Raw genomic sequence first — 15,789 nt, forward strand, 5'->3', positions numbered from 1 at the left:
TAAAATTTACTGAGTACTTTATTAGAATCAATGTATTGTCCCTATTCATAAGACTTTCTTGAGTTGTACTCTCTGCTGTAGTTTTGATTGATTTCATTCTGTCAGTGTGTAAAGATTAGAATGGGAAATTGATAATGGAAGTTATTTCCATAGCCATTATGTATAAATTTTATAAATGGAATTTATTTACATGAAATCTGTGGATTGCTACTTATTTATATTTTTCTTTCAAATGTTTATATGTTGTGTGAGTAGCATTGAATATTAAGTCTATATGCTCAGTTTGCCAGAGCAACTAATTATAACTTGTCTGAGATTTGTAAGATGATTTCCTGCTTATTTCTAATAATTAAAAGCCAGCCGAATTCCATGTTAGGTATACTACCTCTAACATGATTGGCGTTGATAGAGGCTAAAAGCCCTTAGTTAAGCAGAGCCTTGTGAAGACTAGATCTGGTTGTACTAAAAAGGAGACCCTTGGATGTCTGAGGCACACCACTCTTGTACACTAACAGTACAACTTTGAGTCATGGCACTGTCTTTAGAGTCTTTATTTGTAGAATGAAAGGATTGGCCTACCTAATTTCTAAATCTATACCAGGCTAAAAAAAAATTTCATGCTCGCACTCTGTTTATGACAGTAAACAATCCGTGCTTAGCATTCCTAACTTAATTGAAAAAAATCATTTGAAGATAGCTTCATTGCATAACTCTTATTGAATGACCAATAAATATAGATACCTGAAAACAGGTATAAATATTCATGTTCTTAACTGCATTCTTTTATAAATACATCTCAAGGAGTAATAGATTAAATTACAGGTTTTAATCTGTAGTTTTAGTTTTGTTCCTTGGGCAAGCAAGGGTTAAGGAATGAAAAGCGCCCATTTTCAGAAAGGCTGCTGGCTTTGGTATTGTCTGTCCTCAGAGAACTTCTCGAAGAAAGATCTCTTTCACGTTTCCAGTATTTTGAGAGTTATAAATAATAATACGGCATTTCTTTCTACTTTTCTGCTGTTTAATTAATTTACCTTTCCCTTAAGTCTTATTGAGTGTGCTCACTTCAGAGAAATGTTGCAGAACTTAATTCTTGAAGTTCTTTTTAAGCCCTCTTTTGAGACAGCTTAGAAACTACCAATTTTTGTTTAATTTTTAACAATTTTTTGAAAATTATAGCCTCAATATCCGTACATTCCCCACAAAAAAGCACTAAAAATCATGCCTTGCTGGAGGCTGCAGGACCAAGTCATGTTGCAATCAATGCCATTTCTGCCAACATGGACTCCTTTTCAAGTAGCAGGACAGCAACACTTAAGAAGCAGCCAAGCCACATGGAGGCCGCTCATTTTGGTGACTTGGGTAAGTGACAATTACTTTTTGTTAACTTACAAAGGAGGAAGGAGTTGAGTATATTATGTGAAACTCCTGCCAATTTATACTGAACTGTATAATTGGAAGGAGCTTTGAGAAAAGTGTATTTTAATTAAAATAGCAGCTGTAAGTGTAATGGAAGCACCATTTGTTCCTATAAATACAAAATATAAAGCACACCCAATAGAAAAATTGGCCATTTTCAGAAGAATGTATACATTGCCTGTGTGAAAAAGATGCCTCATTTCACTAATAATCAGGGAAATGCAAATTAAATAAAAAGTTAATATTCCCCCAACACATTAGCAAGTATTTCAAGTTTGAGTATTTGAGTGTTAATGTAGATGTAGAGAAATAGCCACTTGTTTTTAGTGGAACTGTAAATTGTTGAAGAATTTTTAGAAGGCAATTTGGAAATATTTATCAAAATATATACAATGTAGTCCTCAGATACCTCACATATATTCATAAAGATATATACATAAGTATGTATAAGGCTATTCACTGTAGTATTCTTGTGATAGGAAAAAATTAGGAACAGCATATAAATACCCATTAATAGAGAAGTGGGCAAATTTTGGTATATCCATACTCAGGAATACTTTGTAGACATTTAAATGTCTGACGAAGACATGGAGAAATGTCTAAGATATGTTAAAGTGAAAAAAGCAGGTTACATAGCAGTATATATAGTAGCATCCCTGTTGTGTTAAAATAACTTACTATTCCCCCCACCCAAAAAAGATATGCAGGAGATTTCTTACAACTGCACATGAACCAACTATATCTCAAAATTAAAAGTTTAGTTGAGAAAATGGTAAGTCTTGCAGGAGATCAGGATTTCCTGAAGTTCATGAAACTAATGTCTACAAAGATGGACTAGTTAACATTGACAAGAAAGTCAGCAAGGATGATGACATGTGAATTGCTTCAAAGAATCTGATTTGAATAGCAAAAGATTAAGAAAAGCCCTTTTGAAAAATTGATGAAGGCACGAAAAGGGGACAAGGTCACGAAAAAAGGTCTTAGTGTGATAGCGCCATTTTTTCCACTTTCAGTTTATGCCCATTTTGCAGGGCTTCCAACAGCAAAATGTTGGGACAGAGCATTCAGAGATTCACAACCTCTGTTGCCCGTAGGAGCCACTATAAGGAAGGTCCAGGGAAGAATTTGCCATTTCTGGTGAAAAACAAGTGGTGGTTACTAGCTATGATGACTTTGTATTTTGGATCTGTATTTGCTGCACCATTCCTTATTGTAAGACACCAACTGCTTAAAAAATAAGGATGTTTTAGTTAATCCATGAAACAGATATGAAGAGGAGCATTTTAAGAGGTGCAGCTTCTTTGAAAAATGGATCAAGCTGTTGAACTCGACATACTAGTGTGTTTGTAAATAAACTTATGGCATGAATCCTTAATGCCTCTTCTCTGAAATATAAAATGTGATAATGAAAAAAAAATTGATGAAGCCATCAGTCAATTTTATGAAAATGACCTGTTTATGTTATCCTGTGACAGTTAAAGATTTAATTTTTTTCTAATAGCTGTGGTTATTATTTAAATTTAATTAAATGTAAAATAAACTTGTTTTTATTAAGTTTAGTTTTATTTTTAAAGATAAAATTTTAGAGCTACTCTTTATTCTGTTTTAAATAATGCTGAGAGTTCATAACACTTTTCTAATATATCTACATATCCACAATTGTTCCTTAGGGTTAATTCCTAGAAGTGGAGTTATTGGATTGACAGTCATTAATATTGCTAAGATTTCTTATCTGTTACTGAATGCTCCTCCAAAAAGGTTTTGCCAGTTTATAGTCTCATCATCAGTGTCTGAGAATGCTTCATGTTTTGTTGTACACTTGTTAGTGCTTGTTACTGATTTTTGAAAAAAAATCTTTAATTTGACAGGCAAAAGTGTTATCTTGTATTAATTTGCTTTCCTGGGATTTTTAATGAGGTAGAATATTTTTAAAAAATTTTACTAGCCTTTTTTTTCTTGCTTTGGGACTAGTATCATAAGATTTTTTTTAAAGGATTTAAATGATCTGAATTGCCATTAAAAGAAATGTAAGGATTATTTGTATAACATAGAACTTTTTAATAATTTTAAAAGGTTTTGGACAGTTGTTTCTTTGCTTGTATAGAAACTAAAACCATACTATTTCTAGTTTTTTATTCATTTACATTGGTAGGAAGTAAACTTATGAAGAACTTTGATGCTAAAGGTAAATGACTAACTTGTCATTTACATGTTTGTTACTGAACTGCTAAAATTCTTTTGCTTTTTTTAGGCAGGTCTTGTCTGGACTACCAGATTCAAGAGGCCAAATCCAGCCTTTCAAAGACCCTTGAACAAGTGTTGCATGACACTGTTGTCCTCCCTTACTTTATTCAATTCATGGAACTGCGGAGAATGGAGCATTTGGTGAAGTTTTGGTTAGAAGCTGAAAGTTTTCACTCCACGACGTGGTCCCGAATAAGAGCACACAGTCTGAACACAGTGAAGCAGAGCTCATTGGCTGAGCCGGTCTCTCCATCTAAAAAGCAAGAAACTGCAACATCTTTTGTAACTGAGTCTCTTGACAAGGGATTAGAGGATTCTAGCTCAGCCCAGTTGCTTATGACTCAATCAGAAGGAACTGATCTAAATTATAGAACTAGCAACACCGAGAATCACTTGCTCCTTTCCCAGAAATGTGACAGTGCCCATTCTTTCCACCTTGAAATGGCCAGAAGAGAAGCTCAGGAAGTTTCCGTGGAAACCCAAGAATCCTCCCCAAGACTTAAAGTAGCCAGGACAAATAGTCTCTCTTCTCCACTAAAGGAATTATCAGGAAAACTAATGAAAAGTAAGTATGTGATTTCCATCTGTCTCTTTATTCTGGTTTTGTTTTGTTTGTTTTTTAGCAATGTACAAAATGGAACTTGAGATAAGGAATAAAAGGCGTGGAATAATTTTTTTCTCCCGTATCAACTTTCAAATTCAGGAGGATTTGGCAAATGCCCTGGAATAGGATCAGTGTATAGATGGGGGAGGAGCCAAATGGATATCTATAGTGATTGGATCCTCTAAGGAGAATGTTAGCAGAGTTAAGAAGTTAAGGGTCAACTACCATCCTGCTTTTTCCTTCTACAGATTTTGAAATCAAAGCATTATCCAGATAGGCTTAGTCCATCCTGTCTGCCTTAATTTTATTACAGCCTGACTGTACTTTACAGATAAATGTATTTTTTAATTTCTAGAGGGTGACATTTATTGAGTTCTGTGCTAAGGGCTATACTTAGATTTCATTTACTAGTAACAACACTTCTGTGAGGTAGGCATTATTATCCCGTTTTACATGAGAAAACCATGGCTTAGAAAGGTTAAGTAAGTTGAGGTAGGCTATATAGTAAGTGGGGAGCTAGAATATAGCCAGACTCAGGACAATAACACCTTTCTTTTTTAATTCTCTATTTGGAAATTATGTACTCATTTTTTAATTATCACCTTCTGGAATTCTAACTAGACAACCTCTGTTTGTTGTCGTATTTGTTCCTGGTTTCTCAAAGGGCTAGATGATTTTCTTTTTGTTCTTTTTCTTGTCCACTTTTTTCTTTTTCTATTAAGATTTTATTTTTTAGAGCAGTTTAAAGTTCACAGCAAAACTGTGGGGTAGGGACAGACTTCCCATACACTGCCTAGGCATTATTTTGGTTCAGTCTTCTGAACCAAATGTTTCAAGCATTTTTTGAGCCCTGAGCAACAGCCCTTGAAACTGCAAGCTCTAAGTCTCTTGAACTTGGTGGTTTTTCTCAGGTGAATACCCTTCCTGTCTTACACTTTTACTCTTGATGTACACTAGCTTCGATGGGTCCACAATTCCTTACCTACAATTCAGAAATCCATCAAATGTCAACTGCTACCAGTTATTTTTAAGGTCAATGAAACTTGCCCTGAACCAGTATGAACTGGTATTATTGCAGAAATATGAATATGTTTGAATATGAGGTGTACTGTCCACGTGCTGCTGGGGTATATGTTAATACAGTGTGTGACCTTTGTAAACACCCTCCCCCCAGTTCTGAATTCTAAAAGATTACCAGCTCCAGAGGTTTCAGATCAGGGAAGCAGCCTGTACTTGTTTCTGCCTCTCATTTCCTGTACTTTACCACAAGCTCTGATACACTTTCTAAAAGCATTTCAGGAGAATTTAGTGTTGGGAAGAGTTTTGTTGAGCATCTAGCCTATGCTGGTTCTAGAAATGGAGATCCAGAGTCTGTTTCTATAATTGTAATATCCTTTATTGTTTTTTGGAAACTGTCTTTGTTTTGGTGGTACTTTATTTCAATAAAAAATAGAAATAGTAGTGGAGTTATTAAAAGAATATTGTTTTTTCCTTTTTACATTACCTTTAAAATTTATGTGCAGTTCAGTTGACCTTTTTGACTTATACTTGTATGAATTTTGACACATGATAGAATCCTGTAACTGTTATCATAAGCAGGCTAAAGATCTGTTTTGCCACCTGTGTAGTTAAATCCCTCTGTATTCTAATACTTGAAATCACTGATCCATTCTCATTCTCTAATTTTGCCTTTTCCAGCATGCCATATAAGTGAATTATGTAGTACATAGCTTTTTAGCCTGGTTTCTTTTACTCTGCATAATAGCTTTGAAGCTCATCTATGTAGCTTATATCAATAGTTCATTGCTTTTTATTGCTAAGTAGTATTCCATTGTATGGTGGTACTATCTATCCACCTATTGGAGGACATTTGGATATGTTCCAGTTTTGATGATTATGAATAAAGCTGTTATAAACATTTGTTTATAGGCTTTTGTGTAGACAAAGTTTTTATATCTCTAGGGTAGTAAATATCTTATGGGGGTGCTGGATTATGTGGTGTGTATTTAAGTATGTAAGAAACTCCCAGACTGTTTTGTAGAGTGCCTCTACCATTTTGCATTCTCACCAGCAGTGAATTCTATTTGCTTGTCTCTTTGCAAGCACTTAGTATAACTGGCTTTTTGTTTATTTGGGTGTTTTTAAGTCATTCTAACAGATGTGTAGTGGTATCTCATTATAGTTTTACTTTGCCCTTCCCTAATGGTTAATGACGTTGAATCATGTACATCTTTGCCATCTATATATGTTCTTTGGGTAAATTGTTCAGGTCTCTCCCCATATTTTGGGGATTATTTTATTATGGTTGAATTTTGAGAGTTCTTTATATGTTTTGGATATAAGACCTCGATTTTCAAATGTTTTCTGGTTTATAGCTTGATTTTTTTCATTCATTTAACAGCATCTTTCACAGAGCAAAAGAACTTTCTGATTAAATTCAGTTTATCAGTTCTTCTTTTATGGATTATACTTTTGGTGTCATACCTAAGAGCTCTTTGCCTAATCAAAGGTCATGAAGATTTTCTTCTATGTTTTCTTATGAAAATACTATGATTTTGTACTTTACATTTAGATATATGGTCTGTTTTGAATTAATGTAAGGTATGATGGTTAGGTCAAGTTTTTTGTTTTATTTTTGCATGAGGATACCTGATTATTCCAACACCACTAATTGAGAAGACTGCTCTTACTACATTGAATTGCCTTTGTACTTTGGTTGTCTTAGTATAGGTCTATTTCTGGACTCTGCTGTGTTCCATTGTATGTGTCTATTTCTTCACCAATGCCAACCCTGTGTAATTTAGAGACTTAGTTTAAGTCTTAAAATTTGGTAGTATGAGTCTTCCAACTGTGTTGTTTCTTTTTCAGATTGTTTTGTCTGTTCTAGTTTATTTTATTTTTTAAAAATATTTATTTATTTTTAGAGAAGGAAGGGAGGGGGGAGAGAGAGAGAGAGAGGGAGGGAGGGAGGGAGGGAGGGAGAGGGAGGGAGGGAGAGAGGGAGAGAGAGAGAGAGACAGACAGAGAAAGAGAAACATCAGTGTGCGGTTGCTGGGGGTCATGGCCTGCAACCCAGGCATGTACCCTGACTGGGAATTGAACCTGCGACATTTTGGTTCGCAGCCCGCGCTTAATCCACTTAGCTATGCCAGCCAGGGCTCGTTTATTTTATTTTAACATAAATTTCAGAGTAATCTTATCTTTATCTATGAGAAACCCTGCTGGGATTTGTATTGGAATTACATTCAAGCAATAGGTCACTTTGGGGAGAATTTAACTGTGTTGGGTGTTACAATCCAGAGACATGGTGTGCCTCTTCATTTATTTAGCATTTTATAGCTTTTAGCATAAAGATTCTTTACATGTTTTGTCAGACTTAGATCTAAGTATTTTTTCAGTGCTTTTGTGAATGGTATTTAAAAATTTTTTGTTCTGATTTTTTTATGCTAGTTTATTAGAAATATGACTGACTTTCATATGTTGACAGTCTATCCTGTGACCTTACTAAACTCACTGATTACTTTTGGGAGCTTTTTGGGTAGATTGCTTGAGATTTTCTACATAGACAATCATGTTATTTGTGGATGGAGACTTGATTGTTTCTTCCTTTCCAATCTGTTTTTTTTTCTTCTTCTTGTCTTACTACACTAGTTGATACTTCCTGTACCATATTGATTAGGAGTGGTGAGAACAGAGTCACTGTTACATATGAGCTTAGCTATGAGGTTTTTGTAAATGCCCTTTATCAAGTAGATGAAATTCCCTTCTCTTAATTGTTTATTTAGGGCTGCTTGAATCTTGAATGGTATTGAATTTCGTCAGATATATTTTTGTGTCGTTTGATATAACCATGTGATTTTTTTTGCCTGTTAACAGAGCATTGACTATTATTTAATTTTAATAAGCTTGCATCCTCATGGCAAGACACATTTGGTTGTGGTATATTATTCTTTTTATGTTGCTGGATTTGTTTTCCTAAGCATTTTTATTTCTTGGCTTATAATGCATGTTTGTCTTTAGTTTGCCTGTACTGCTTTTGTCTGGTTTTGGCGTCAGTGTGATGCTGGCCCCAAAAATGAGTTGGGAAAGTTTTCCACCTCTTTTGTTTTCTAAAAGAGATTGTGTAGAATTGGTATTAAATGTTTGGGCCCTGACTGGTGTGTCTCAGTGGATTGAGCGCCAGCCTGCGAACCAAAGGGTCACCAGTTCTTTTCCCAGTCGGGACATGCCTGGGTTGCAGACCAGGTCCTGGGAGATGGGGGTTTGTAAGGGGCAACCACACATTGATGTTTTTTTCCCTCTCTACTTCCCTTCCCTTCTCTCTAAAAATAAATAAACAAAATATTTACAAAATGTTTGGTAGAGTTTGCAAGAGCCTAGAATTTTGTTTTTCCAGAATGTTTTATGAATTCAGTTTCTTTAGTGTGTGTAAGATTGATCAGATTATCTTTTTTAGTGAATTTTAGTCATTTATGGTTTTTAAGGAATTGTTAATTTAATCATATTCTTTAATATAGGTATGCAATTATCTACCATCACCTTAATATCTGTTTAATCTTGGGTTTACAGTAATATCCCTCTTTCATTCCTGATATTGGCAATTATGTCTCCTTTTTGTTTGTAAGTGTGTGTAGGGATTTATTTGTCCTTTTCAAAGAGTCAGCTTTTGATTAATTGACTTTTATCTGTTGTTTTTCTGTTTTCAGTTTAATAAATTTTATGCTCTGTATGTTTTTCCCTCCTCCTGCTTGTTTTGGATTTATTTTATTCTTTTTGTAGTTTATTAAGGTGGAAAACTTAGATTACTCATTTGAGATCTTTCTTTTTTAAGATAAACATTTAATGCTATAAGTTTCCTTCTAACCACTGCTTTAGGAACATCCCACATATTTTGAACTGAGCAAAAGTTAAATATCTAACTTCCCTTGGTTCTTACCCTTTTGCCCATGGATTATTTCTAAATATGTTGAGAGGATCCAAGATGGCAGCAAAGGAGGTAGAAGTTACACTCACCTCCTCCCAGGACCAAACTAAATTGTTATAACTAAAATATAGAACAATCAACCTGAATAACCAACTGAAGACTAGCTGAACAGAAGTCTTTACATAAGAATTGACACAAGAAGCCACATCAAGACTGGTAGAAAGAGTGGAGGTGCAAAAAGTGCTGGTTCTGCATCCATGTGCAGTGGCTGAGAAACCAGAGGGATATCTCATCTATAAAGGTGCCACTCCTAAGGAGCGTGGGGTCTCAGCCCTTTACTCGGCTCCCCAGCCCAGAGCACCAGAGCCAGAAAGAGGAGCCCACATATCATCTGGCCGTGAAACTCAGTGGGGATTCTGTCCATCAGGAAGAGACAGGAATCTTCTACAAACCCAGGTGCCCTCTTAAAGGGCCAGTGCACAAAATCACATTCATAGCCACTCGTGTTGGGCCCTGGTAGAGGGCAGGTGATGACTCAAAGCAGACTAGAGTCATGCAAGGAGAGACTGGGTTTTATGGCTCCAGGGAGAGAGCAGGATGAACAGCCATCAGTGTCCCTGTGCTGAGTTCCTCCCCCACATAGCCCACAGATGCCATCTTTCTTGAGTTGAGCACTCCCCACTGTATTCCATCGGCCTGTGAGAATGAAATTGCTTCACAGTCACCCTGCAATGTGGAGCTCACACCTTGCAAAGCAGGTAGCTACCTGGGCCCCTGTTATAGAGGTATGGGAACACTTGGGTTTATCATAGACTGAGTTGTGTGGCTCTGGGGTGGGGACCATCCTCCACTGCTCCCCGGAACCTGAGCAGTGCTCATACCTATCCCCACAGGGGATCCACTAGCTCAACCCTCCTGGCTTCTGAAGTCCTGCTCTGCTGAGCTCAAAGCTCTTGAGGAGCTTCAGGCAGAATTGGGACAGACTGATTGGCTCTGTGGCAGTGGGCAGGGCGGCCAGTTTACCTTTGCCTGCCTGACTATTACAGAACCCTACCTTCACACAGCCAAATCCTGGTCTGTTTGGGCCTGATATACTCTACTGGCCTCACCCTGATAACCCCCTGAGACCTTTTCTCACAACAAAGATTTGCAGGTACCTGGTGATTCACTGAGACCCTCATAGAACTCACATGCTGCAAGAGGCTTTTTCAGTGAGTGAGCCTAATAGGCAGCCTTCAGGTGGGAGGCTGATTGCAAGGTGCCTTAGGCCTTTTGCCTTCCTGGCCCTGGACTTAATAAAGGTGGAAGCTGGTTTTGGGGCACAGCCTGGCCCTTCCCACACAAGCCCAGGCCCAGCAGAGACAGCCACAAGACTAGATCACTTTGTAACTCCAAACAGATTGGTGAGGGCTAGTCACAGTCAGTATATGACATTAATTGGCACCTGATTCCCCTGCAAGAGACTCCAGAACCAACAGACCCAGTGGAAGACTTAAGTCATCATCAGAGCAGAACCCAGGTAGCTCCACAAGTGACACATCCAAAGGGAGATCTTAGAAAGGCACCAGACCCTCCTGAATCGAATTGTGCTTTCTGTGATCAGCACTTGAACAGCTGCTAGTACACTGTGGTTGGGGTTGATCCTCATCATCAGCCAGTCTGAGGGTTGACCCCATACACAAGCAGGCTAGCAGCAATCAAGATTCAACTAGAACAAGAAGGTCCACATAATCTACACCAAGGACATTCCTAGAGCACCCATATCAGGTGATCAGGGAGAGTATACCTCTGGGTCCCACAGAACACCTATTGATAAGGCCACCATACAATGACTGGGAGACGTAGCAAATGTATCTAACACACAGACAAACACACAAAGGCAGCCAATATGGAAAGACAAAGAAACAGGCCCCAAATGGAAGAACCAGAGAAATTTTCAGAAAATTAAGTGAGATGGAGACAAGCAATCTACCAATACAGAGTTCAAAACAATGGTGATAAGAATACCTAAGGAACTGAGTGAGAAGTTTCGCAGCATAAAAAGGACATAGAAATCATAAAAAAAGAACCAGTCAGAAATTAATTTAATTAATTAGTATCTGAAAAGACTACAATAAAAGGAATCAAAAGTAGGCTAGATAAAGTAGAAGTTTAAATCAGTCATTTGAAAGACAGGATAGCAAAAACCACAGAATTAGAGCAGCTAAAAGGAAAAAAAAAGAATTTTAAAAAATGAGGATAGTTTAAGAGACTTTTGGGATAACAAAATGTAATAATATCCACATCAGGGGTACCAGAAGAAGAGAGAGCAAAGGATTGAGAACCTTCTGAAGAAATAATGACTGAGAACTTTCCTAATCTGGTGATGGAAAAAGACACACAAATCCAGGAAGAAAAGGAAGTCCCGAAGAAGATGAATCCAAAGAGGCCCACACCAAGACATCATAATTAAAATGGCAGAGGTTAAAAACAGAGAATCTTAAAAGCAGCAAGAGAGAGACAGTTACCTTACAAGGGAACTCCCATAAGACTGTCAGCTGATTTATCAACAGAAACACTTCAAGCCAGAAGGGACTGGCACAGAAATTCCAAGTGATGAAAAGTGAGGACTTACAGCCAAGACTATCTACCTAATAAGGTTATCATTTAAAATTGAAGGAGAAATTAAGAGTTTCCTAGAGAAGAAAAAGCTAAAGGAGTTCATTACCAACAAACCAATATTACAAGATGTGTTAAAGGGCATTCTGTTGTGTTATAAGAACAAGAAGAAAGGCAAAAACCTCCAAGGGGAACATAGTTAAAAGAACAAAAGGTCAATAAATAAGTACCTATATCAATAATCACTTTAAATGTAAATATCTTAAATGCTCCAATCAAAAGACAGGTAGCTGAATGGATAACAGAACACGATCAAGATATATATACACATATAAAAATATGTATACATATATAAATATAAATAGAAAAAGTCCAGCCATTGTTAATATAATGAGAACAGTTTGGGTGACATTGATGTAACCTGGCAGCCAAGGAAAGTGGACTGGAATGTGCATGCCTGAACAATGACAATTTCACTGTACTAGTGAGTGGGGTCAGTAGACGCCATTGAGTGAGCATTTGTACTGTGTGGCCATCACATTCAAAATGACTGAGTGAGTAGAGCAATGAATCTGCATTAAGTTTTGCATTAAGTTTGAACAGTCCTCCATGGAAACTATTCTGATGATTCAGAAGGCCACAGCTATGGGCAGCTGGTGATTGGCAGCTTCATCACCACAGTGCACCCTCTCATGCATCATGTCTTGTTCAGAGTTTTTCCACAAAACATCAAATCACCCAGGGGACTCAGCCCCCCTACAACCCACATTTGGCACCCTGTGACTTCTGGCTTTTCCCAAAACTAAAATCATCTTTGAAAGGGAAGAGATTTCAGACCGCTAATAAGATTCAGGAAAATATGACAGGGCAGCTGATGGTGATTGGGAGAACTGTGTGAGTGTCCAAGGTATCTGCTTTGAAGGGGACTGAGACATCATTGCCATACATACAATGTTATATCTTCTTCAATAAATGTCTCTACTTTTCATATTGCATGGCTGGATACCGTCTGGACAAACTATATGCACACACACACACACGAGACCCACCTCAGAACAAAAACATACGTACACAGACTGAAAGTAATGGGGTGGAAAAAGTTATTTCATGCAAACAGAAATTTTAAAAAAGCTGGGGTAGCAATAGTTATATTTGACAATATAGACTTTTAAAACAAAGGCTATAGTAAGAGACAAATAAGGATACTACATTAATGATAAAAGGAGCAATCCAACAAGAGGATGTAACCCTTGTAAACATGTATGCACCCTACATAAAAGCACCTAAATATATAAAGCAAGACTTAATGGACAAAAATGGAGAGATCAACAGTGATACAATCACACTAGGATATTTTAACACCCCATTGACATCAATGGATAGCTCTTCCAGACAGAAAATCAACACGGAAACAGTGGCCTTCAATGGCACACTAAGCCAGAAGGATTTAGTTAACATATTCAGAGCTTTCACCCCGAAGCAGCAGAATATACATTGTTTTCAAGTGCACATGGAGCATTTTCTAGCACAAAGCATGTGTTAGGCCATAAAACAAGACTCAATAATTAATTTAAGAAGATTGAAATCATATGAGGTATCTTCTCCAACCACAGTGCTATGAAACTCCCAATGAATTACAGGGAAAAAGCTAAAAAACACAAACACATAGAAGCTAAATAACATCTACTAAACAATGAATGGTTTAACAATGAGAGCAATGAAGAAATCAAAAGATACCTTGAGACAAATCAATATAAAACTACAATAACCTCACATGTATGGGATGGAACAAAAGACATCCCAAGAGAGAAATTCATAGCATTATAGAAAGAAGAAAAATCTCAAATAAACAATCTAACCTTGCATGTATAGGAACCAGAAAAAGAACAAAAAACAAAGCCCCAAATTAGGAACCAGAAAAAGCCCCAAAAAAGGAAATAATAAAGAACAGTGGAAATAAAAGAATCTAACAAAAGTAGTATAAAAGATTAATGAAACCAAGAGCTGGTTCTTTGAAAAGATATACAAGATTGATAAACCTTTAACCAGGCTCATCAAGAATAATAAAAGAAAGGATTCAAATAAATGGGGTCAGAAATAAAAGACAAGTAAAACTGACACAACAGAAATACAAAGGATTCTATGAAAATATTATGAGTAACTACATGCCAACAAATTTGACAGTCCAGAAGAAATTAATAAATTTCTAAAAATGCACAACTTTCCAGAACAATCAAGAAGAAACAAAATTTGAAGACCGATTAAAAGTAATAAAATCAAAGCAGTAATTTAAAAAACTCCCAGTAAACCACAGTCTTGGGTCGATGGTTTCACAGGTAAATTTTACCAAGCATTCAGAGAACTAATAGTTATCCTTCTCAAACTATTTCAAAAGTTCAAGAGGAAGGAAGACTCTTGAAGTGTGTTTTAAGAGAGAAGTATCCTAATTCCTAAACCAAATAAAGGCACTACAAGGAAAGAAAATTAGAGCCCAATAAATATCCCTGGTAAAATAAGTGCAGAAATCCTAAACAAAATATTAGCAAGCCATATTCAGCAATACATTAAAAAGATCATACAGCATGATCAAGTGGGATTTATTTTTAGGATGCAAAGTTGGTACAATATTCACAAATCAATTAACTTGATACACTGCATAAGCAAAATGAAAGATAAAAATCATCAATAAATGCAAAAAATGCTTTTGATAAAATCTAGCACTCAATGATAAAAACACTCAGCAAAGCGGGCATAGAGGGAACCATCTCAGTATAATAAACACTGTATATGACAAGTCCACAGCTAAGCTCATACTCAATGGGGAAAATACTGAAACCATTTCCTTGTATATCAGGAGCAAAACTGGAATGTTTGCTTTCACCACCCTTATTCAACATAGTACAGAAGTCCTAACCACAGCAGTCAAACAAGAAGAAGAAATAAAAGGCATCCAAATTGGAAAAGAAGTAAAACTGTCATTATTTGCAGATGACATAATATTGTATGTACAGAAACCTAAAGATTCCACCAAAAACTACTAGGAGTGATATATGCACTCAGCAAAGCAGCAGGATACAAAATAAATATTCAGAAATCGGTTGCATTTATATACACCAATAATGAACTATCAGAAAGGTAAGCTAAAAAAACAATCCAGTTTACCATTGTGTTAAAAAAATACCTAGTAATAAATTTAATCAAGAAGGTAAAAGATGTGAACTGGGGAAATTATAAGCCACCAAAGAAAGAAACTGAAGATGATACAAATAAATAAAAGCATATACTGTGTTTATGGATTGGAAGAATTAACATCGTTAGAATGTCCATACTTTCCAAAGCAATCTATAGAATCAACACACTTCCTTTCAAAATATAACAGCATTTTAAACAGAACTAGAACAAATAATCCAAGAATGTATATGAAACCACAAAAAACCTCAAATATCTACAGCAGTCTTGAGAAAGAAGAATGAAGTTGGAGGAATCATGCTACCTGAATCAAAATATACTTCAAGGCTATAGTAATCAAAACAGCATTGTACTAGTATAAAAAGAGAGGTATAGATCAGTGGAAAGAGAGAGCTCAGAATAAAATTCACACCTGTGTGGTCAATTAATATAGAAGTGGCAAGTACATACAATGAGGTAAAGGTGGTCTTTTCAATAAATGGTATTAGGAAAATTGGACAGATAATGCAAAAAAAAATCTACACCATTTTATTAACACCATATACAAGAATAAATTGAAAATGGATTAAAGACCTAAATGTAAAACTGAAATCATAAATCTTTTGGGAGAAACATAAGCTCGAACTGTTTGGACATTTCTCTTAGTAATATTTTTATGATATATCTCCTCAGGCAAAAGACACAAAAGAAAAAAACAAATGGGACTACATTAAACTGAAGAGATTTTGTACAGCTAAAGAAACCATTAACAAAATGAAAATACAACCCACTGAGTGGGAGATGATATTCACCAATGATACATCTGGTAAGGGGT

General features: G+C 36.2%; 2 protein-coding genes across 5 annotated transcripts in view; both read left to right on the forward strand.

Annotated features, from left to right (window-relative positions):
* AKAP10 (A-kinase anchoring protein 10) overlaps positions 1-15,789 on the forward strand; it is a 78,615-nt gene that overhangs the window by 13,379 nt on the left and 49,447 nt on the right. For 3 of the 4 annotated variants that reach the window (XM_036032949.1, XM_036032950.1, XM_028534475.2), the window contains exons 3-4: positions 1,177-1,359; positions 3,668-4,225. In XM_036032949.1, the coding sequence (XP_035888842.1) occupies positions 1,177-1,359; positions 3,668-4,225 (741 nt within the window). Of the gene's footprint in view, positions 1-1,176; positions 1,360-3,667; positions 4,226-15,789 lie in introns of those variants that run through there. The other variant, XM_036032951.1, reaches the window with a different exon arrangement.
* On the forward strand, positions 2,342-2,802 carry LOC114515153 (cytochrome c oxidase subunit 7C, mitochondrial-like). The gene has a single exon (XM_036032952.1). The coding sequence runs from the start codon at positions 2,464-2,466 to the stop codon at positions 2,653-2,655; it is 192 nt and encodes a 63-aa protein (XP_035888845.1). The 5' UTR covers positions 2,342-2,463; the 3' UTR covers positions 2,656-2,802.

This window comes from Phyllostomus discolor, chromosome 8 (genome assembly GCF_004126475.2).
Source record: "Phyllostomus discolor isolate MPI-MPIP mPhyDis1 chromosome 8, mPhyDis1.pri.v3, whole genome shotgun sequence".
NCBI lineage: Eukaryota > Metazoa > Chordata > Mammalia > Chiroptera > Phyllostomidae > Phyllostomus > Phyllostomus discolor.

Excerpts from the sequence above, each read along its gene's own strand:
- LOC114515153 (XM_036032952.1), top strand. The coding sequence starts at position 2,464 with ATGTTGGGACAGAGCATTCAGAGATTCACAACCTCTGTTGCCCGTAGG.